The sequence below is a fragment of the Natrix helvetica genome (genome assembly GCF_964273705.1).
Source record: "Natrix helvetica genome assembly, chromosome: 1".
Classification (NCBI taxonomy): domain Eukaryota; kingdom Metazoa; phylum Chordata; class Lepidosauria; order Squamata; family Natricidae; genus Natrix; species Natrix helvetica.
Window position 1 is genome coordinate 217,867,196 of NC_138548.1, and position 23,110 is coordinate 217,890,305.

The window sequence follows — 23,110 nt, forward strand, 5'->3', positions numbered from 1 at the left end:
AAACATGAAAGGCTAGGTAATAACTCGTAAGGCCGTACGTTATTTTCCGCTCTCGGCACAGGACTCGTAGACCAGCTCCCTCAACTCCCGCCCTCCGCCCACTGCATATAGAGCGCCACGCCCCCTCGCCTCTGTGGCCACACCCCTTGACACAGCCGGTCGGGTTTTTTTTTCCCTGTTCCGTTCCTCGCGGCAGCGCTGCGGCGTGACGTCACGCGCTGTAACGTAACCCCTTTCATCAGGGCTGCAGCGACAACAACAAGGAAGTGTTGAGCGAAGAGGGTCGCCGCCGTTGCTAAAGCTAACGAGTCGCCTCGACCTTTCGTAGTCGTGTGAACCGTCGTTCTCGCTCGTTCGTTTGCAGCGCCGCCATCATGAACAGCAAAGGCAAGAGGCTGATTTCTTCCTCCTCCTTCCTCTTCTCCCCTCCCCCCGCACAACCCCACCCAACCGCCTCACCTTTAGCAGGGTCGCTGCTCCTTTAAGGGTACCGCCGCAGTGTTGTTATGTGCGGGCCCAATCAATGACTGGCGGCAGCCCTGACCAATAGAAAGCCGGGCGAAGTGGAGGGTGGAAGGCAATGGGGGAAGGGCTCAGGTTAGGTGGCTATGACGTAACCTTCCTTGGCAGGTTGTTAACCCTTTGGCTGCTGCCGTCGGAACGGGTGGTTCGTGGGCCAAAAGAGCCCTCTCCTTTCCACGGATTCCGAGATGCTCGCCGGAAACACGCGAGTCGGGAGGGCACCGTAGGGTGAAAGGTTTTTAATGGTGGGCACCGTTTCCCTGGGAATGGAGCCCCTAGTGCCACATGCACGTGAAAACACTGACATTTGGGAGAAGGGTAGAAATTGGGGGGAGCTTTGGGGGGTGGGGTGGATCGCAGCTTTGACAAGTAGGAAATCCCTTTGAAGTCGGATCGTTTGCGGTGGGAGCTCCTCTTTTGGCGCTGGACCGCAATGGGCAGGCATGGGGCCTAATACCGCTATGCTCCCTGCCCGTTCTGAAAAGGATTTAGATGCCAAAAGTTCTTATGCGGTTCCACAACTGATAAGTCAACCATTCTTCTTCTGTATACACAATTCCCTGATGTTACATTTGGGATGCTTTGAAGTTTACACACAAGCCCCAGGGGTCAAGGGGGCCATCATTTGCTCCTATCAGAAGGTTGGCTCTGTCTGATAACATTCCTTATTTCCTTTGCAAATGTAAATAAAAGAGGCCAGGGTGGACAGAGGGTGGCTGGAATGATAACTAAAGAGAAATTGATCCTCAGGGAGGGGTTCGTTTGATACCAAGAGTGTGCCCTCTGCCCCTAGAGTAAAATGGGAAAGGAATGAACAATGAACCACAGAATGCAGAAGCAAATGGCAAAATTGCAGGAAAGGTTCGCATTAGTTTCTCCTTTTGCTCCTTATTAGATGTTGCCCTGCATTTAATTCATTACTTCCTGGATGAGAGTTGTAATTTGGTTGACAGGTCCTAAAAGGAAGGAATATAAGTGGCAGGATCATCCCTGGATAGTTCAGGGCATGTAAGAGTTGGTTAAAACAGTACAACGATAGTCTTTTCAGGAAGCAAACCTGACCAGATTTAGGGTTGCATTTGAACTGGTGGTATACCCAAGTTTACAGTTTTACTTTCCATGAAATTAAAAAAAATAGAACTGATTTGGTAGGTATAGTCCAAACATTGCTCTAAATGGGATAGCCTGCATCTGTTTAAATCCAGCACATTCCAAAATGAAATGTGTACAGTTCGATACTTTTCTTAAAATGTGCAATGTGGCGGTATAAGCTATTGAGAATAAAAGTACCAAACGTTGATTAAAAAATTCTGAGTAATCTTAAAGCATTATGGCCTCTTGAGCTGCTCAGAATATGAACTATTTGGACTTAAATGACTCTGAGTCACAAAGCTTATTAAATAGTCCATAGTAAAAGGGGTTACCCCAACTGAATTCATTTAGCTTATAAATGGTTATAAATTGGTGTTATTAACTTTATATGTCATTTACTTATTTCTCATTGCTTCCTATGCCTTTTTTCAATACATTATTGCTTAATTGCTACCTACCTACCAAATATAAGTTCAACTCCTTTAAACCACAAAACAGTCTGACTACTTGAGCATACCATCCAAATGAAAGCTATATGCTCAGGGATGGGCAACCTAATGAGTGATCCCACATAAAATTTCAAGTATAGAAACCTGGAGAGTAATGTTTAGTTTCTTGTAAAATCTAGCTCCTTATAGCTGAATTCGGCCCATGGTTCCTTTGATTGTGTTTGTGGCAGGCCAGAATGAGGCATTTGAACAGTTTTAACTACTTTGGCAACAGCAAAAGATAGCCAGTTTATTTGTGGGTGGGTGCTGGTGGTAGAACCCTAAAATCTGGGTAAAGGTGCTTTTTGTGCAGTACTATATATATTGGAAGAAATACCCATGCACCCTTACAACTATCAAGCAAGCAACCCGTTGGTTTTGCTTGATTGTTGGTTAAATCAATGGGTTTAAAATAGATTTGGTATCCAATGGAGAGAATGGTTAAGCAATTAATTTCTTCTGAAAAATATTTATGGTGCCCATGAGATGGCACTGTCCATTTAAAAATACAATTGTAAAAACACAATTATTGACTACCTTTGTTCTTAGTGGGAAAGCTGGTTTGAATGATGTCACCTGGATCTCATCTCAGGAATTTTGCATATTAAAGAACAAAAACATCCATTTGGCTCTTTTGCTGTTCAGATATTGTTTTTTGAAATCTTTTCTTTCTTTCAGATAAAGCTACCAAAGGACGGGTTTTTCTTTATTTCATAAACTTCCAGGTCCTTTTACAGGAAAGGCAATTGTACTGACATTGATTAATTTCTTCTCTTAGGTCAATACCCTACACAACCTTCTTATCCAGTTCAATCTCCTGGTAATCCGTCTGTGTTCCCACAGACCATACCACTTCCTCAGGCTCCACCTTATTCTGATGCCCCTCCTGCCTATTCAGAAGTATGTACTCCAATCACTTTCTGTTGTAAGAAATAAGATAAGACTTTCTGGATCAGATCAAAAATATCTTTTCACTTATTAAAATGACAACTGTGATTGATAATTGATGAACCAGATAGATTACTGCCATACCAGCTGATTTAGTGACAAGAATTTTCTCTAGAAGGTTTCCAATTATTTTGGAGATAGTTTTGCCAAATGTTTACATTGAGTTGTGATTTCTTCATATGCAAATTATAGATCTGCCCTGAGCTCGTCATTATAAGCCAGGGTCAGCATGATGATCAAGATATCAATTGATGCCAAAAGCAGAAGTATGTAAGTTCAGCTTTAGTTGAATGTAAATGAAAAGAACATTTTATACTGAACCTCTTTCACTTTTCAAACTGCAGCATCTGGCACTTAAGATTAATTGTGGCCTTTGGTTCAGATACTCTTTTAAGTCAAACGTTTTACAGGGCAAAGGACAAATGAGAGAAAGTTATAAAATGTGTATGTCCTGTTGTGAACTTCCCAGAGACATCTAGCCATTTATTTATTTACACAAGCTTATTTCTATTATCAGTGGCAAAACATCCTCCTAAGTAGAACAAGAACTTTGAGAAGGAAAATTTCTAAGTATATAGCCATAAGGAATGCTTTATGTGTTCTTTCTTCCTCAGCTGTACCGCCCAAGTTTTGTACATCCCGGAGCTGCCACTGTACCTACCATGTCTGCAGCTTATCCTGGTGCTTCACTGTACCTTCCTATGGCTCAATCTGTAGCTATGGGACCAATGGGCTCTTCAGTTCCAGTGGCTTTTTATCCTGTTGGCCCAGTCTATCCTCCTGGATCTGCTGTACTTGTGGAAGGTGGCTTTGATGCTGGAGCAAGGTTTGCAACTAATGCTCCTGGCAATATCCCTGTAAGTAGGCACAAAATATTGTATTTGCTATCTGTGATAGAGGATTATGAAAGCAGTCCCCTTCCCTGTCTTTCATGGTAATAATGGTATATTACTAAGATGCAAATGGAATCATTTCCCCTCTATATTTCACAATTGTAAATGCAAAGTATCTGCAAGGATTTTAAAGATTTTCAGCCTCAGGTACTAATGTGATATAAACTGTGGGATAAGGCAGGGAAAAGGCTCGCGAGGGTCCAGTGTCACTTATGCTATTATCACTGTAGACATTAGTGAGAATGATAACAACATAAATAAATTTCCTTGAGCTCAAGGTGACACTGGAGCTTCTCTAAGGATGCTGTGATCTTCTTGTAGTGATTTCATCTTTATTAAGAAATTACCCTTCTGAAAGGATAGCCTTGATTTGCAAACCTAACTCATCTAACAGAATTGTCAGGGGGGGCAAGTTAAAAAAGAATCCTAGCCTGTTATAATTTAGTCACCCAACCATACAGTTGGGGGGGAGGGGGATCTAGTTAGTGTAACTCGTGCATCTTGGAAGCCATGCAAGAAGCTTGCGATTTTTGCAGCCCAGCCTAGCAGCCTCTGTCGAGTCTGTGCTCTGCACTTTATTAGCCTTGTCATATGGCATCCTTCTAATATGTTGCTGTTGTTCTCTTTCAGCCTCCTCCTCCTGGCTGTCCTCCCAATCCAGCCCAGCTGGCTGTCATGCAGGGTGCCAATGTGCTAGTGACGCAACGGAAGGGCAACTTCTTCATGGGGGGCTCCGATGGTGGCTACACCATCTGGTGAAGGAAGGGTGGGGGCTACATTGGTGTAAAGGAACGACATCACATACTGTCAGCACTTCTCACAATGTAACCGCTTTAGTCGTATTAACCTGGAGTTGCAATTTAGACACATGATGATGCGGGGTGTCTTCCTGGTGCCCTGACCCTTCAGGCACGTTTTCTTTTTTTTTTAAAAAAAAAGCAAATTTTAAAATACAAAACCATGCAATGGTAGGAGTGCCTCTCTTAAACCTTGGGGGTTAAATTGTGAAATGAATGTGAGCTAAGCTATCCCTCAGATTTCCCTTTAGTTCCACCAGAGAGTGCTTTTCACTGCAGCTCTCTTTCTCTGTGTCTGGCTTTTATTAATCAACTATATATAAAAATGGGTTGGGGTTGGGGATGAGAAATGGTTGAGGGAGGGAGGAAGAAAACTGGCTTCCACGTATCAAACGTACCAAGCTTGCAGATCAGATATACCTGTTGCCAATAACTAGGACTAAGACCCATCTTTCCTTTTCCTTAGAATCAATGGTGCTGGGGAGAAAGATAGTCAGACATAATGTTTTTTGGGGGGGGGCGGGGCATCTGTGCTAGATGCCTATTGGAAGAGTATGATGGGGGGGGGCTCAGTTTTCCATTTCAGAACCCCTCGGTTGGTTCCTTCTACTCACCTTTGCTCTCTGTTCCTTTGCTAGGAAAGTATGCAGCTAGAGCGATGTCCCAGGATGTCCTTTTTTATATATTCTTAAGTGATCTTGGACTCCTTTGCACATTAAAAATCTAACTGAAGCCATGTTTCGGTGCCAGAAATACAACATTTCATTAAATGCTTCCTGTATGTTTCAACAAACAAAAGAGCTTAAAATGAAACCATTTTTTTAAAAAAAGGGTGTGGGGGAGGGAAGCAACCCAGTGTCGTAATAACAAAAACTCTTTAAGTGGAATGTTATTCAGGCTAGAGAGATTTAAAAAAAAAAGTCTGGTAGATCAATCAGTGTGCAAGTTTGCTGGATTGATGGGGTTGTTTTGTTTTTGTTTTTTTAGACGCAAACATTTTAAAAAGTGACTTGGGTACAATGAAGTCTTATTAGGATTAAGAAGAATATTTCAGGGATCCTCAATCTTTTGTTGTTGTTGTTGCTTTTGTTTTTATGAATTAAAAAAAAATTATCAGATTTGGTGAATATATTTTATCTTAATTTTCTGTGTGTTGTATGTGTCATGGTCATCCATACAGCTGACTGTTAATGGAAGGTTGGGATTCTAGGTCTCTCTGTAAACACTGTGGTGCACTTAACTTGTGGACTTTTTATACTAAAAACAAGTAGAATAAAGGCTATTTTGAAAATTTGAATAAAGTGACAAAGTTGAATTTAGCTTCTTAAATTCCTGTCCATTCTAATGCTGCAAGTTTTAAAATTGATTTTGCCTTTGTATCTGTTCCTTTGTTCACTGTGCTGTCAGTGTGAAAAAATATAAATTATATGATATAGGAGATGTTATAAATATTGAACACATTTATCGCTACATATTAATGTTAAGTGCGTCATTAGGAAGCCAGTTAGTATGCTTTTAAAAAATATTAATGCAAGGCCAGTTAAAATCTCCCCCTTCCCTGAAACTGCTATTAATCCCAGAAAAAAATTGTCATTAGCAGTCATGCATCCTTCCTTTTCTCAGATGACAGCAATGTAGAAAAGATTATTTTCTTTGGGACGGAGTCATAGGAGAGAAAGAGTTAAAACTTTTCCTTTCCATATGCCACAGTTCCAATGTAAATCTTACTCCTGTTTCTGCTGTTAATAAGAATACAGTAAACCAATATGCTTCTAAAAGTGTTTAAAACTGTCTGTAGTCCTGAATGCACTGATATGGAAGTAAATATTATATTTCACTTTTTTCCAAGTATTTTAAAAGATAGCAATCTATTCCCCCTCCGCTTCTGTCAAGAGCTGCTAACATATCATATTCTTCCACTTGCTTTCTCAGCCTATGACAATATTTGCCCTCATGCAATGCATTACCATACAAATTATTTCATTATTATTCCTCTTGATATATTGGAAGTTTAGGTATTTCCGTTAGCCTGTAAAGCTGTTTGAAACTATGAATGTGGATGTTTCTTAACAGAACCAAAGGTTTTATATGCACAGACTCTACATTGCGGAATTATTCTATTATTTATAGAATAAATAAAAAAGCCATTAAGGTATGTGTGAGAAATATTCATATTAAGGAGGTTTCAGCGAAATAATAAGGCAACTCATTTTTCAGAGCTTTGGAGTTGGTTTGCTTAACTGAAAACAACACCCATAGAGCCATTTCTTGTGACATTAGAAGTTTCTAATGCCTTGCTTCCATGTGTGGAGGGTTGTAACAGCAAAAAGCTGCTATGTTATTTTTGGTTTGAAATGGGTTTTATTTATTTTTTGCTTTACAGAAGGTAAGATGTGAAAATAGATAGCTGTCATTTGGGTCAATCCTCACCCTGGTGTTTTCTTTCCTATACCAGATAGCAAACTATCTGGGGTTAAGAGGTGCCTATCTGCCTATTCTAATTGTAGATAATTAGAATTGGACAGAATGATGACCACTCTGCATTGTAAGGGTTTCATCACTGCAATCCATAACTTGTGTTGTTGCCACCAAGGTATAGAACTCCTCATTCACTACTCTGTTTAAGCCAGAGTTCCCCACATATGTAAGCAAAACTTACTAATACTGCTTTAATTCCTTGAGTAAAAGAATGACAAACCTAAAATCTTTGTTTATTTAAGTTAGGACAGTCTAAAACATGTCAACAGTCTGGAATCTTCTATATGAAGTACTCTTCTTTTTCACGTTTATAGGGGAAGTCTTCCATTTGGACTGATCCCTCTGGATCTGCTTCAGGTTGCTCATAAGTGTGATAGTTGCCCTTATTTTTGTACAGGTAAATAACGATAATCACGACGACTGAAAGGAGAGTGAGAAAAACCACGGCGATAACAGCTTGGAACAAAATAGAGAAAATAAACTGTTTAGAGCAGATCGCTTTTGAACAGATCTAACAGAGCAAACAATTGTTAATCTGAGAACAAGCTTCTATCGTACCTGCTTGTTTCTCTGTAGCACAGACCCCCTCTCTTTCCCTCTACCATTTTATCTACCATGATAGTTGTTGCCAGAAAGGTAACAGTTGAAAACAAAAACCTAAGAGTTCATTTAAGGGAGCTAATGTTAATAGTGGTTAGAACTATAGCAATCTGGGGACCTTTTAGGCTGAGTACCTTTCTATCTATCACTCTAAATGGTAGAACAAGATTAAAAGAATTGAAGCAAAACAGCACTGAACAACGAAGGAGGAACCTAGCACTCATTCCTTACAGTTTATTTAAAAGTAATTTATGCTCTAGACAACTTCTACATTAGACCCGTCTTTCTCAAGCTCAGCAACTTTAAGCTATGTGAACTTCAACTCCCAGAATTCCCCATGCTTTAATATATGTATGCAAGATTTTAGACAACATGGAAATCGGATCAAAATCCTGCACATGCCTTGTGATCTACCTTGAGCTCCCACTGAAGGAGTGGACACACAGCGAATGGATCTCATCAACAATCTTGCTTGTTTTTTTGTTCTTGCACCAACCTCGCCTTTGCCTATTAAGTCCTGCCAAGTCATATTCTTCCTAAATCTGCAAGCCTTCACTTTTCATATTTATGCACAGAAAGGTTATATAGTTTCCATAACAATACAAATGCTGAAATTGACAGGCTGCAGGATTCTGGCCCTCTTTTAAGAATTACAGCCCCGATTCGACAAGAAACTTAACTTCCGATCCTTTCATGGGATGATAATGTGGCTCCTTCAGAGGTTATATGGAGAGCAGCAGAAGAGGCTTCTAATGTGACCGTCCCTTGAATGAATTCTCTGCCCAGATCTGTATGCCTGATCCTCTACAAGCAGGCAGTATAGATACATTAAATACAACAATATGGCTTGAAAACTGGTAGTCAAGGTTTCAGCACTTGGGTAAAGAAGAGAAGGCTGTTGCATAATATCTCCATGTACCAGATGAGCAATTTTGTTCCCCTCTAGAACTGCCTAACCATTTCTTTTGAGTCAAAATAGGCAACCCATGCACAAGAGGCAGAAGTCTGCCTTTGAAGAGGGAAATTGGATGATTTAAGGGAAAAAAAGCATAGAGCAAGGATGGAAATGGCCATTGCTCCTGGGATCATTACCCTCAAGAACGCTACCAAAAAGGAATGGTATGACACCTTGCATATCGGGAAATAAAATGTGCTAAGTGGGTAGTCTTAGCTAACCTCAAAGGATAAGCAAGACCAGCATCACACTCTTGTCCTAGAATGCCCAAAAGTGTACATGCTGTGCAGACATGGTATTCAGCCAGTTCTGACAGGTTCTGGAGAATCGGTAGTGGAAATTTTGAGTAGTTCGGGGAACCAGCAAATAGGCTGGCCCCACTCCTACTGCCTCCCAGCTGGTCTTCTTCTGTTGCCCTGAACAGGAGAATGGAGCTGGAAAGCAGGTTAGTGGGGTTGGGAGGGAATGGGGATTTTGCAGTAATCTTCCTCTGCCATGCCCACAGAACCACGCCCACAGTACCAGTAGTAAAAAAAATTGAATCCCACCACTGACGCTGTGCATGAATATGTACATGCGTACCATGCATGTACTCATATACAATACTAATAAAAGTGCAGCCATTGGCTGAAAAAAGTATCTGCCTTTGTGTCAAAGATACGCAGGTCTGATCTGGGAATGCCTCCTAATACATAGGGTACAGTGGCACTTTTATCACCTGCCATTCTATGCTGCTGGCTTTATCATTAGTGCTTTGGAGCTACGTTGGAGTGCACCCCATAGTTAACTCTGGAAAGATAATGGCTAATACCTCCTATAACAGCCATATTGGCATCCTCTGGGGACGTAGGCGTGTTCATCTTCTTCATGAACGGACTAGTCAGCATCCCTTCACGGGAGAGAAAAGAGGGAGACGTCAATATAGCAGCAGAGAGTGCACTTGATTTGAACCAGGAAGTCCAGATTCAAATTCCTTTCTATCGTGAAAATGGAAGAGGGAAAGGATGACCTTGCAACAGGCTCCCCCCCCCCGCCCCGCCCCAACTTTCAGGTTAACCTACTTCCCAGAGTTATACTGACAAGAAGAGCAGGAAGGCACAATGATTTCCTTGGAGAAGGAATGAGAATACATACACTGTTCTAACACATATACTACATCTTCCAGAACTAGGCATGCATGCATCCTGCCCACGCGTGCGCGCACACACACACACACTTCTTTTCTACGGGGAAAAAAGTGTACGCTAAATAAGATGAAATGTTGAGGCATAATATGCAGCAATAATTGCAAGGCGAGAGCTTAAAATGATTAGGGACAAGTACTTTTAAAAAAAAAAAAACTGGCCAAACTGCAAGGGGAAGAAAAGTGCCACTGAAGCTGCTGGAAGAGTTGCTCAAGAAAAGCCTTCAACCCTTGGCTCCAGTTACAAAGCAGAAATAGGTCTGTTCTGTAGTGTTTTAGGGCTTAGGTAATCAGGCTTACTCAGGAAATATCTAATAATGTACAACAGTGGAAGTGCCAGCAGGAACAAATGTTCTGCCAGCAGCTCATTTCTAAAGATTTCTCAGACTTGCCAGCTATTTGGGAGCCAAACTCTTTACAAGAATGTATGACATCGAGGGATCTTATCATAAAGGCCTCTGAGCCAGACCAATGTTTCCCAGGCTGCAGATAACAACCTATCCCTTCCAAACGGTGGCCGAATCCAAGGCATCCAACCGTATACACACCTCACCCTTTCCTCCCATTTCCCCTGCTGCAAAATTGAATTATATTTGTGAAGCATTAAATTATACCCTCTCCATCCTGTCAAAATCATCAGTAGGCACAAACGAAAACATTATGCATGACAGCAACCTATCTTAATGTCTGGTTAGCTAAAATTGATGTGTGGAATTATGCCTTTTGATTGTGTCCCTTGCAAAGGTTCCTTTCTAGGTTATCCAGCATTTTCACCTGGGCAGAAATGAACATCTGTTTAACAATACACAGACTTAGACTATGCTTAGACTACGTATGTACAACATGCTAAGATAGCATTTGTTTAACCTTGATTATTTTTTTAACTAGGGGAAATTTATATCCAATTTAAGCTGTAACCCATAGTTTATAAATCACAGTGGCCAGTTTTAAAACAATACACACAAGCAAACCTCATTTTGACTTGAAATATGTCTTGGAAGAAGTTTAGTTTGGCATCATATGCTAAGCAACAATGTAGTTGGGTTTCAGCTTAACATGTTGGGTGAATCTGTTTAATTGGATCAGTTTATTTTGTCATATAGTCAGTAAACAATAGTCATGCCAACAATGGTTCAGCATGATGTGAAAACCTAGGTTGTTTAAGAAACATTTATTTCCAAATAAATAGGCTGCTCTGAAGAACTCTGAGCTTTTCCTGAGACATTTGTATGATTGCAAACATGCTGCAACATTACCGCCAGTTCATCCAGTAATTATTTGGAGAAAGTTAAATGGAGTTAGAGAAGAAGCAAAACGGGGGGAAAAGCAGAATGAATAGATGTGTTCCTATGCATGCAAAGCTCACAATCTTTATTACATCTCTCTCTCTCTCTCTCTCTCTCTCTCTCTCTCTCTCTCTCTGTATTTGTATACATACACATATATAAATCAGATTACTGAACTGCTCAATTCTCTCAAAGAGTGGACTTCTTATTAGCAAAGAAAGAAATTACACTAGAAATAGTAGAAATGATAACTTTTGTCTGCCTTTCAAATAACTTTGGAATGCTGAAGCATACTGTGATATTTATTGCTAATTGTTATAGCTACTTGCCAAAGAAGGAACAGTGGGATGGCTACTATCTTAAGATCATGCGCTATTTTCAACATGGATGGTATCAGAACTGAATAGAGATTGACATTCTAGTATTGTTTTAGGAATACTGTGACAGAGTTCTGAGATTTTCGTCATTGCAATGCACAAATAAATGTGCTGGATAGCTATAGATTCGTCCAGCGGAATAATTGTCTTATATAAATCAGCACTGAATCAGTGACTAGATTTGCACACTGCAGTAAGTCAATGCTTCTCAACCTTAACACGTATGGATTTCAACTGCCAGAACTGAATGAATTGAAGTCCAGACATCTTTAAATCAATCAGATTGAGAAACCCTGCACTAAGCCATTATCTGATTTACTTGGTTTCCATTTTGGCAATCCTAACCCTAACAGCAGCAGTGATTTGCAAACCAGCCTTATTATGAACATAGCCTATTTTGGCTCACAATTTAAGCTAAACAATAATGTAGCTTCCTTGATCTGGGTTTCTAGTAGAAGCCATGGTGGTAACAAAAATGTGAAGTAAGCCATTGTGCAAATGTTGTGAATTACACACCAGTATACTGAAAAATGTCCAAAGAATGCAATTTGTGACCTTTAGGTGCTGATAATAAAGGTAAAGGTTCCCCCACACATGCTAGTCGTTTGTGGCTCTAAGGGGCGGTGCTCATCTCCGTTTCAAAGCCGAAGAGCCAGCGCTGTCCGAAGACGTCTCTGTGGTCATGTGTCTGGCATGACTAAACGCTGACGGTGCACAGAGCGCTGTTACCTTCCCACCAAATTGGTCCCTATTTTTTCAACATGTTTTTGAACTGCTAGGTTGGCAGAAGCTCACTCCATTACGCGGTGCTAGGGATTCGAACCGCTAAACTGCAGACCTTCTGATAGACAAGCTCAGCATCTTAGCCACTGAGCCACCGCATCCCTTTAGATGCTGATATCCTGATGCAATATTGTTGCCTTCCCCCTGCATGTATGTCCAGGAAAACATGTATCAAAGCCATAAAGCTTGTACACCATAGGTGGTCTATTATCTTGTCATCTATAATTGATAAACCTGAGGAATACTGCACAGCCGAATAGACCATTCTCTCTAAATACTTCAGCATTCACTTTTCTAAATTCAGATTCTGAGAATGCCAGAAGCAAACCGGTAAGGCAACATAGCAACACCCACACAGACAGGCAAAACCTGGGACTTTTGGTCTAGAGACTGCATTGAGAATGTTTGTGAAGAAAACAGTGGCATGCCTTCCTTGTGGAGCAAAGATTTAGAACTTAAGCAAATTTAGGTGAATTGAAAAAAAAAGTTCAGCATATATTTATAGGATAAATCTTAGCACTCTCTGCCTACGCAACAGCAGCTGTCATTACTGAAAAAGGATGTCCATTCCAAACTTTGGTATTTATTACTCAGTAGGGTTAACTGGGCTCAAATTCAAAAGCTTGCCATTGTAATTGGGTTTTTTTAGTTATGGGCAGGCAGACTTACGCTTTTTGATTGTGGCCTCTGTTGACCATAATGGGACATATGCTAACCTTCCAATATTTAATCAGTTTTTTTAATCTGTGTATCCTCAGAAGTCTTAGGGAATTGAATTCCAACTCCAGGGAAATGTCTTTTTATCCATTGGTTAGAAGTATGTTGGTCAGGACTCCAACTGAGAAAATCTGTATCTTGTGCTCTTGTGCTCTGCAATATTGCTATTAGTAAATCGCATAACTTTATTTGCAGTTGCAAATTTTTTAAAAATCAGAAGACTATTTTGCTTAAGTTGCAAATGGCGAAGTCAACTGTCTTGGATTTGCAAGTATTATTTTATCTTATTATAATAATCTCTCATCACACACAAAATCGAATGGAATGGATCCATGATTTGTAGCTTAGAGTTGAGTATAACCGTATGGTTTATATGCTATATTCAACAAACCATGTTTAAACTCAACTATGGGTTTATGTGGGCCCAATTAGAAGGAATATGTTTCCTTTGTTTCTCTACAGCCACCTCCACCTCTTGATTTAACAGTGAAAGAAGATAACCATCTTCTCCCCTACTACTACCATAATTTGTTATAAAGCGGCTAAGTATGTTATATATTGTACATATATTTTTAAATCCTATCCACAGGTTCTCAACAATAAAATACTCTGAGTCGCTGAAATGAGGGAGCCTGGGGAAAAATAATTTTCCACATCTGTCGTTTTGTGAATAAGCTTATTCTCCATCCTATACCAGATTAAAACAGCAAGTTTTCCTTTCTCTAAAAATATTTTTATTTTATCATCCCTTTATTCCTGAGCACACTTACCTGTGGCTGATGATGTTGTTGGAGTAGCTTCCATGGCATCACCCTTCTTCGTTAAGTTGTTTTGACTTTTAAAATTGTAAAAAAAAATTGAAGCTGAGGAAACTAAAAGAAAGAAAACCAAAAGATAATGCTATTATCCACATAATGCTATGAACAGAAATTTATCAATTCATTATTACTGCTGATCATAGTGTGCAAGATGCTATTATGAATAACTTCTTTCTTTCTTTCTTTCTTTCTTTCTTTCTTTCTTTCTTTCTTTCTTTCTTTCTTTCTTTCTTTCTTTCTTTCTTTCTTTCTTTCTTTCTTTCATTCCTTCTTCTTCTTCTTCTTCTTCTTCTTCTTCTTCTTCTTCTTCTTCTCCTCCTCCTCCTCCTCCTCCTCCTCCTCCTCCTCCTCCTCCTCCTCCTCCTCCTCCTCCTCCTCTTAAATATCAATCACAGACTGGTAACTTCAGTAATGCTACTTGCATTTTTAAACAAGCTTACTAAAAAGTACACCCCATGGACTTTATTAGCTCCATCAGGTCAACCCTGCAGTTTTCTTGGCAACATTTTCCTTGCCAGTTCCTTTCTTATGTTGGAGAGAAGCTGACTGTCTCAAAGTCACCCAGCTGGCTTCCATGCCTGAGGCAGGACTAGAACTGTTAAGTAATAGCAACTGAATTTCTAAACAGGCTTACTAAGAAGCACGCCCCAAGGAGCACACCCCAAGGAGCTTACTACTCATTAAAATTTTAAACAATTATTAGCCGTGCAGTTTTTTCTGTGACTTTGACAGGTCACAGAAAAAAAGGAGGAAGGAGAGTACCGGTTAAAAGCATGCACCAGCACTTTTGAATAGGGACTATAAGCAAATAAACAGTCTGTGAAGTTCTTTTAAAACTGGCAAGTTATCAGAGCAACCAGAAGTAATCACGTCTCTGACTGCTGCATCTTGCTCTGACCAAGGCTTTTAAATTATTTTCGGAAGTAGTCTGGCATGTAATACATTTAGAGCAGGGACAATAAAACAAAGGACCCAAGGGGCTGATTATCATAAAGAGTTAATAATGAATTGAAAAAGGAGTATTTCTAAAACAAAAATGAAAATCAAATGTATCAACATCTCCAGGCTCACAGATCACAAAGAGAAATTCTGTGAGAAATGAGTGGCATAAAAAGATATAGAAATGGGATCCGATGAGAGAAATGCACAGTAGAAAAATTAAGAGACAAGACAGTTCTGAGATAAGACAAGGAACACCACAGCAAGAAGCTATTAGTTTAGGTAAAGGCTAAAAGGTGAAAGCTAAGAGATGAAGATCAGGATAGATGGCAAAAAGCAGTTGACTCATAGAATGATAAGGATGACTGCAGAAAAAAGCCCATCATCTGTTCCAAGAATTCTGCAAAAGGAGGAAAGAAGGGCCAGATCTATTTCCAGACTTAACATTCGGAGTGGGTCACTGGGTTAGGTCACCTATATATTCAACAGGGAAAAGGGAATTAACTACAAGTGAGGATATCATCTTTTCAAAGGTAAGTGTTTTTTTAAAGTACAGTAATATAGGTAAAGGTTTCCCCTGCCAGTCGTGTCCAACTCTAGGGGTCAGTGCTCATCTCTGTTTCCTAGCCGAGAAAGCCACCATTGTCCGAAGACGTTTCCGTGGTCATGTGGCCAGCAAGGCTATACGCTGAAAGCACAGAGAACGCTGTTACCTTCCCACTGATCTCCATTTATCTACTTGCATTTGCATGCTTTCGAACGGCTAGGTTAGCAGGAGCTGGGGCAGGAAAGGGAGCTCACTCTATCATGTGGTACTTGCTCTCAAACTGCCAACCTTCTGGTTGACAAGCCCCACGACTTCAACCTCTCAGTCCGTGGTCATATTTTCTTGCAAAAAAATAAAGGGCCAATCCCAAAAAGGACTCACTGAATATTTAGGGGGTGAGGAAACTTCAGTTCTGGAGACAGCTATCAAAAGCGATCTAAGAGCATGTGGATTGACTATGACGGGGTTCATCCCAGACATTAACTGGGTCACACATTTAGCCCACTGTTTGAGCTCACATCCAACCTATACAATACACTTCATGGGCTAGATTGACTTTACGGGTTAAGCCATGCGCGCTTAGCCTGTTGTGCAAATGGAACCACTGCCCTAGTTAAGCGTGCTATTCGAACCCAGCCTATAATAAATGACCCAGGGAGGCCAGAAGCATATAAGACACTAACCCTATCTGTAGGTCTCTGCAGGGCTATTTTGGTTCAATGGTGGATGGATCCAGTTTAGTAGGGAGTGGAGGCAGAGAAGAGCAGGAGGGACCATAGGAGTAAGAAGCCTCACTTACCGCCTGGTCTTGTTTCCCTCTTGTCCCCAAAACCTCAGAACTGCCGAGGGATCCTGTCAGGCCCCATCCAAGGCCTAGATTAGCCGGAGAAATGCACACCAGAAGCCACACCTTCTGGTCCGGGCCTAGGAGAGAGGAGGGCAGGAAGTTAGGAACAGGAAGATTGGAAAAATTGATCACCAGGCCGCTGCTGCAGAGCTGTGAGAAACAATCTGTGCTTGGTGTGTCACGAAAATAACAAGACCACAAAGCTTCATTGGAAGTACCGATCTCATAATATATCACAGGAAAGCTTGAAAGGGGAACTAGCTTGAAACGTCCTTTCAAAAGAAATTGTACGTGAAATGGAACCTGGAACAGCAAGATTAGCCTCCCTCCATTAATCATTTATCCATGTTAATTTTTATTTCCATATTTCACACGTTTGAAAGGCATCCCCAAATGTGAGTCTTAAAACTCATCACTTTTGAAAACGATATATTAGAGAGTGTGAGTGTGTGCAACACGAGGCATACTCCCTTCTGTTGGACATTTTATCCAGCACCAATAACCACAATGGACCCAGAATAGTTTGTGATGCAACTTAATGGTCATTTTGGCATGGAAGACCATTTTTATTTTCTGAGATATTTTAAGTGCAGTTTAAACAATGCTGTGCTGTAAGGAATAAATAGCCATGTGCCTTCTAATGCTTCATTTAAGTATTACTTAATGTAATTACTTAAAATGCTTCATTTTGTTTACATTTTAGTTGTTTTATTCATTTTTGTGACACACCATGAGAATACGATCAAAGGATGATTTAAATATACTAATACGGTAGTAAATTAATACAACATTCACAAGTTACTTTGATGAGAAGAAAGGTTCAAAAGAACACATGAAGCCATTCTAAGAATTTCTGTAGCACCAAGAGACAAAATCATATCCATAGACTATAAAAATTCATGCCAGTTTACGGTAATTATGCCATTGCTAATTGTAGCTAAAGAAAGCCACAAATGATATTTTTATCTTCCTGAAGAAGGCAGCCACTGGTTCTGTGGCTTGGATCAGGATTTAAAGCTGCTATTGTTTGCTTTTAACACCACTGTTCTTTTAACTCTCCAGATTGGTAAAATTTGTCATCCCTTTTTATCTAAAAAATGACATGGACATTCTTTATCACCTCTGAGATCATGTCTTATGAAGTGAATGACATAGAGAGATGGTGGACATGAAACCTTGGGAAATAAACAATGCATTAAAGTCAAATTAAATCTAAAAGAATCTTAAAATGGAATGATGGATTAAGTATTAATAAAAGAAAACCAAAGCAAATTGGTCTATAATATTTTACAAGTTATATGTAAGGCATATAATCAAGTTGTTTCATGTTGTGCAAGGAAAATTTATTTTTCGGTACAGAAATCTCGCTCACAGGAAAAATGCATATTATGCTCATTCAATCTTCAGGCCCTTCCTACCAAAATCAGGAGATTACTGATTGCTTTTTACATGCATGATTGATGCATGATGTATTTAAGTTATACTATCGCAGATACAACCCCCATCACCTAGTAAGAAATTACACTCTGGTCTGAGAAAAACCACAGTGCAAATTTAAACTGGTTATTCATTTTTTATTACCGGTATATATTAATTTTCCTTTATTCTTATTCTAATATTTGACCAGTAATGTCCTTAGTATTCCTCAAAACAATTCTCATTGTGTAGCGTGTAGAGTTGCACATCTTTGAGGAATTAGAGACACTTTTTTGTGCTATTGGATTTCAAATTGTCTGGTAAAAATATAAGTCACATATTTCATAAATGAAGAACAATGTGCCAGCTGCCATTCTGTTTGGGCTGCTGAATTGCAAACATCTGAAGTCAGAGTCCTCTGCTCTGCTACTCAAAGATTGGTGCTACTAAGTGTTCTTACCACTTAGTGTTCTGTATTAAGAATAGAAAAATATGATTGAGATTGTGAAATTATAGTCTCATCTAGAAGCAGAGCAATCAACCACTCCCAGAGGTAGGAGGAGGATCTGCTACTCAAGACTAGTTGAGATTTTACTCCCCGTAAATGTTTCCAGTCCTACCATTGTCCCCTCCTGTTAAGCTTCTGGACCAGTCACCTTCTGAATATCATTCTTGGGATATCCTGCATAGGCAATTGGTAAGAAAACAAGAGAGAGACATTTTGATATAATGGTTAAGGCTCCAGGCTGGAAACCAGGAAGTCATGAATTCTAATCCTACTTTAGGCACCAGTCTCTTTCAGCTCTAGGAAGGAGGCAATGGCAAGTCACTTCTGAAATCTTGCCAAGAAAACTGCAGCGATTTATCCAGGTAGTTGCCAGGAGTCAACACTGATTGGAAGGCGCGCACACATATACATATCCAAAAAACGAGACAATCTGGAGAGCTTTATATCTTAGAGACAACAAGCATGCTGCTCCATTTGTAAATTAAGGTGCAAGGGATGGTCATTTGGCCTCAATTTAATGTCACACCCCAGTCTACCTCTTGAAACAGTTCCTTCTTTCACTAAATTTTGAGTTAACCCTACTTTGTTATCTATTCACTAGATTAACATGAGGTGTCTAGTCTACTGTTAATTGGAAATTCTGACTGACCCACCAAGCAGCTTTCCCAAATGCCAACAGGAAAAGAAAATAAGAACGCATAGCAGAACACAGTACTGCTTACCCATTTGGATTTGTCTGTTTCAAAGTACTAATTATGGTCTATGGACTTAATTCTCTCTGAGCTCCTTCCAGACAAATAGCTCCTACCATGATCTCATCTCACAACTAGTGTATTCCTTTCACAAAGAAAGTGTGCATGAGAGGGCGTGTTGAGAGGGGGGGGGAAAGATAGAAGAAGCAGTGTGGAAATATGGAACATTACACATGAAGATGATCACTTTGTGTGTGTGTGTGGAAAATCACGGTCCGAGTAGAGCCATTATAGAATAAAAGCCCCCTCTGAAGTATCATAGGTTAACAAAAGACTAATCTTCATCCATCTAAACACTTTAGTCATTACTTATAAGATTTATATTCCACCTTTTATTCAGAAGTTCGAAGTTGCATGCAAAGCACTCCCATATTTTAAGACCTTTAGGTCACTGTCAAGGTATGTGGTAATGCTGTTTAGGAGGAAAAGCAACAGAGTTTTCTGAATTATGGGAATCCCTTTGTGTGGTTTTATTTTTATAAATAAAAGACCTTCAAGAAAGTTTTATAAAGCAGATTTTTAAAGATGATATTTTCCTCATATGTATCTCTTTCAAAATTTCAAGCCGGATTTGAATTATTGAATTCCAATGATGAGGATGATTTTGTTATATGCTGGCTTCCAAATGTGGTTTTTGAACTCAGATTCTACATAGACAAATAGCACAATTCACTAAGAAAAAAAAAATGAGCAGCATTATTTGGCTCGTTAAGTCAATTGTTGATATATGCAAATCACATATATTCATTGGAATATTTTCAATTTTTGGGGGGCAATTCTGGTTGTTTTAACAGAGTTTTTTTTGGGGGGGGGGGAACCAAACTAATCAAATATATGTTTGGAGGGAAAAAACCAGGAAACTATTAGCCAAGGAAAGAAAACATAATTTGCAGTGTAGAAATTGCTCCTTATCTATTGCTCTGTATCCAGATGAGCAAAGTGGTAGCATATATTTCAGCTAAACATCTTATCAAGGGACCTGTTGTATAGACAAGCAGATTTGCTCATTGGCTCCTTGTTAATTTTGTGAATATAGCTAGGAATGTTCCACCCTTTACCACTTGTATCATGGTTACATCAATTAATTACAACTAACTAATAAATTGATTGTGTGTCTCCTTTTCTCTCCAAAGTGCTTCTCTCTTCTTATTCCTCTTCTTTTGTTTCCAATTGTTCTTTCACAAGGTAGTTTTTTCAAGAAAAAAATATGTTTGAGTGGATAGGAAGACAATGCTGCAATTGCATCTTAGAAAATTGTACATGAATAGTACCGTATTGACACTACTAGTAAGAAGCAGTGCAGGGATTCAGTTCTGCAGATATAAAGCTATAAGCTATAAGCTTGGGAACAAAGATACAAGTTTTTTCCTGCATCCATGATATCATATGCTTGCATAATTGATCAGCACACTTTTATCACTCAAGTGAAGGGATTGATCTAAAATGACTGATGTAAATTAAGTGAGCTGCATATTAAAAGTATCCTCACCCACCTAGGTTGTTTTTAAGCAAAAGTGAAATCAGTTCCATAGAATGAAACATTCTTAGTGATTCTTCCAAATGTCTGACTTCCTATTTATATTTCTCATTAATTCGTGAAATAAGAATGATCCACATTGATGGATGCCAGATTTAGAAAGCATGCAATTATAAATATTGCATTTGGTAACAAAGGACTCAATCACTTGATTTGTTTTTATATTCCCCTATCGCTACCCCACCATATAAAAAAGCAATTAGAACAAAAGAAAAAAGAAAAAAAGTTTTGCATCAAAGCCCTCACTTAATGTTTTATCTCTATAGGTTTCAAAGCTTTTTGCTCATCCCCTTTTCATCAAAAGTATATGCCAACATTCAAGAAACCTAAGTGGCTGGTCCTTATGGGAATCTCAGTAAAAACAACAACACACCTGCAGACAAGAAAAAGATCGGGGAAATTGGATAACCAGCACACTGTACGAAATTAGTGGTGTTTGTATTTTACAGTCCTGTTAGTGTGCCTGGAGAGCATGCTTGGGAGCAGCAATAGCTCCGTTTATGTGTAAACATATAGTTCAGAGCATTTACATGATCCCAGATGTAGAAATAATTTAGTTTCTATTTTATTTTCAATTAATCCTGGGGTTTAATTGGTTCTTACCTGATTGGAGCAATCCTGGTTGGTGGGAAAATAATATTGGCTTGACAAACTGGTTGAATTTCTTCCCCGGCTCCACTAGCATGGATATTTCTTCTCTACTTTCTTCCTGTAGCTGCTTCCTAGCTTTCTAGTGAGTAGGCTGAGGCGTTCCCCTGCCCATCTCACCTTTCCAGTTTCACTACGTTGATAATAAACAGCCAAGTCATCAGAATGCTTATTCCTTAACTCTTTGTAATGCCGACAACAATGAGAGAGACAAGGCCCATAATGTTCTTGTGTCACTTACTAATAAAGCAGGATAGTTTGGTTCAGCAGGAGGTGCTTTATTCAAAGCTGCTGAGGTTGCCAAAATTAAAAATTGGGGTGATTCCTGCAAGCCAATATAGCTTATATAGCCCCAAACCACCTTTTTTCCTGAAGTTATGTAATTTGTAGTCAGCAGAACATATAAAGTAGCATTAATGTTTTGGGGACCATTCAGCAGCTCTCCACAAAAATATGCTTCTGAATGTACTATATATAGATGAGATCAATCTTCTCCAAATTAGTTTCTCTTCAAGTCAGCAAGAAATTACACCTCCAAAGATATAATAGAGCTCTGTGTTGAAGGAATCAGATGCACATGTTTGAATTTGAAATGCAGACGTATTTTATTATGTGTTTAGGCAGAAAAGAATTATGTTTTTATTAACTACTATAGGAACAGATATATTTACAGTACCTCTCAAAAGGTATCCAAGTAATCAAGCTGGAGGAGATAGATTGATCAATGATTACCATCCATGATCATAATAAAATGCTTCAAGCCAGCAACAGATGAGAGCTGTAATGCCTCATTTGTAGGTGTCCAAACCAGACATTTCTAGTGAAAACAGTGGTCTAAAACAGGGGTCCCTAACGCCCGGTCCGTGGAGTGGCACCAGGCCATGGCATGCCAAAAAACGAGCTACGTAAACAAGCAAAGCCCCATCTGTGGGCTGCAGGCAGCACGCGAAACCACACACACACACACACACACACACACACACACACACACACACACAGACACACCGACCACAGAAAAACATCTCTCCACAAAAGGTTGGGGACCACTAGTCTAAAATAAGAGAAAACAGAGTACAATATGCTTGACAACATTACAAAATGGATGATCTTGGGAAAACAGGGAAGAATTCAGAAGCAGTTGAGCATGGAAGGCAATTCCAGGATTCAAAAGGATTTTATAAATATCCTCTATATTATATTCCGTAATGCCAGCTCCTGATTAATGATTCATATATACAAAAAACAAAATTAAAAAGCAGTAAGATTTTTCCATAACAAACTGCTTCAAACACAAACAGATAAATGGCATAATTAAATGGTTCCCCATAAATGGGAGAAAAGTCTCATTACATGTTTGGGAAGAAATTTTCCCCCTTATATACAGTATATATTTTCTCTCTGCAATATGTTTTATATATGAACTTTAATGTGTGAAATCCCTATCCAAAGTGATCATCTCATCATGTAAAGTTTCATGAAGTTTCTCATCCTTACAGAATAGAAATTAATTATCTTTCTTACTTTTTCCATTCTATGAATAATCATTTAACTTATTCTAGAAAAGCATCATTGGACCGCAATTATTAATTGTATTATTTTTTCCAGTAGATGAATGCAACGAAATTGCAGCTAACTTAAATGAAGGACTTCCTTGAGGAGTCAGGGTGAGTAAATGATCCAGAACCCCCAACTGTATAAGTAGGCTATCAGCTATTCTATAATAGGACTATTTATGGTGATGTTCCATTTTAGAAAAGTACTTCTGGAGCAGAGGCCTCAGAAGGACAATTTTTTTAAAAGATTGCCAGTTTCTGACTTATAATAGATGGAACTCATATTATTCAATTCATATATCATAAATATTGCCACCTGCATGGTATTATACTGATGTGAGGCAGATGGACTGGAGGAAAAACATAATTTAATAATTATAAAAAACTAGATTTTGGAAAATGTGGCTTGCTTGCTTGCTTGCTTGC

General features: G+C 39.3%; 2 protein-coding genes across 4 annotated transcripts; one reads left to right on the forward strand and one right to left on the reverse strand.

The window, feature by feature from the left end:
* Nucleotides 1-151: 151 nt before the first annotated feature.
* Nucleotides 152-6,060, forward strand: DAZAP2 (DAZ associated protein 2). The gene is made up of 4 exons (XM_081937665.1): nt 152-387; nt 2,881-3,002; nt 3,665-3,907; nt 4,574-6,060. Exons 1-4 carry the CDS (start codon nt 375-377, stop codon nt 4,700-4,702), a joined length of 507 nt encoding a protein of 168 aa, XP_081793791.1. The 5' UTR covers nt 152-374; the 3' UTR covers nt 4,703-6,060.
* Nucleotides 6,061-7,424: 1,364 nt separating this feature from the next.
* SMAGP (small cell adhesion glycoprotein) lies at nt 7,425-21,249 on the reverse strand. 3 transcript variants are annotated; one of them, XM_081938361.1, is made up of 6 exons: nt 21,087-21,241; nt 18,307-18,368; nt 16,223-16,347; nt 13,890-13,991; nt 9,585-9,662; nt 7,425-7,674 (listed from the first exon to the last, which is right to left on the reverse strand). In XM_081938361.1, the coding sequence occupies exons 4-6, from the start codon at nt 13,921-13,923 to the stop codon at nt 7,499-7,501; spliced, it is 288 nt and encodes a 95-aa protein (XP_081794487.1). In that variant the 5' UTR covers nt 13,924-13,991; nt 16,223-16,347; nt 18,307-18,368; nt 21,087-21,241; the 3' UTR covers nt 7,425-7,498. The 3 variants fall into 3 exon arrangements, with proteins under 3 accessions (XP_081794487.1, XP_081794488.1, XP_081794486.1); XM_081938362.1 differs by lacking the exon at nt 18,307-18,368 and having other exon boundaries at nt 7,425-7,638; nt 21,087-21,249; XM_081938360.1 differs by lacking the exon at nt 18,307-18,368.
* Nucleotides 21,250-23,110: the final 1,861 nt, after the last annotated feature.

What these genes read in the sequence shown, in the direction of transcription:
- SMAGP (XM_081938360.1), bottom strand. Translation starts at nt 13,923, where the DNA reads ATGGAAGCTACTCCAACAACATCATCAGCCACAG. An exon ending in AACAACATCATCAGCCACAG is followed by an intron (nt 9,663 to 13,889) that starts GTAAGTGTGCTC and finishes TCTCCCGTGAAG; the next exon opens with GGATGCTGACTAGTCCGTTC. An exon ending in CAATATGGCTGTTATAGGAG is followed by an intron (nt 7,675 to 9,584) that starts GTATTAGCCATT and finishes TTTTGTTCCAAG; the next exon opens with CTGTTATCGCCGTGGTTTTT.
- DAZAP2 (XM_081937665.1), top strand. An exon ending in CCCCTCCTGCCTATTCAGAA is followed by an intron (nt 3,003 to 3,664) that starts GTATGTACTCCA and finishes TTTCTTCCTCAG; the next exon opens with CTGTACCGCCCAAGTTTTGT. An exon ending in ATGCTCCTGGCAATATCCCT is followed by an intron (nt 3,908 to 4,573) that starts GTAAGTAGGCAC and finishes GTTCTCTTTCAG; the next exon opens with CCTCCTCCTCCTGGCTGTCC.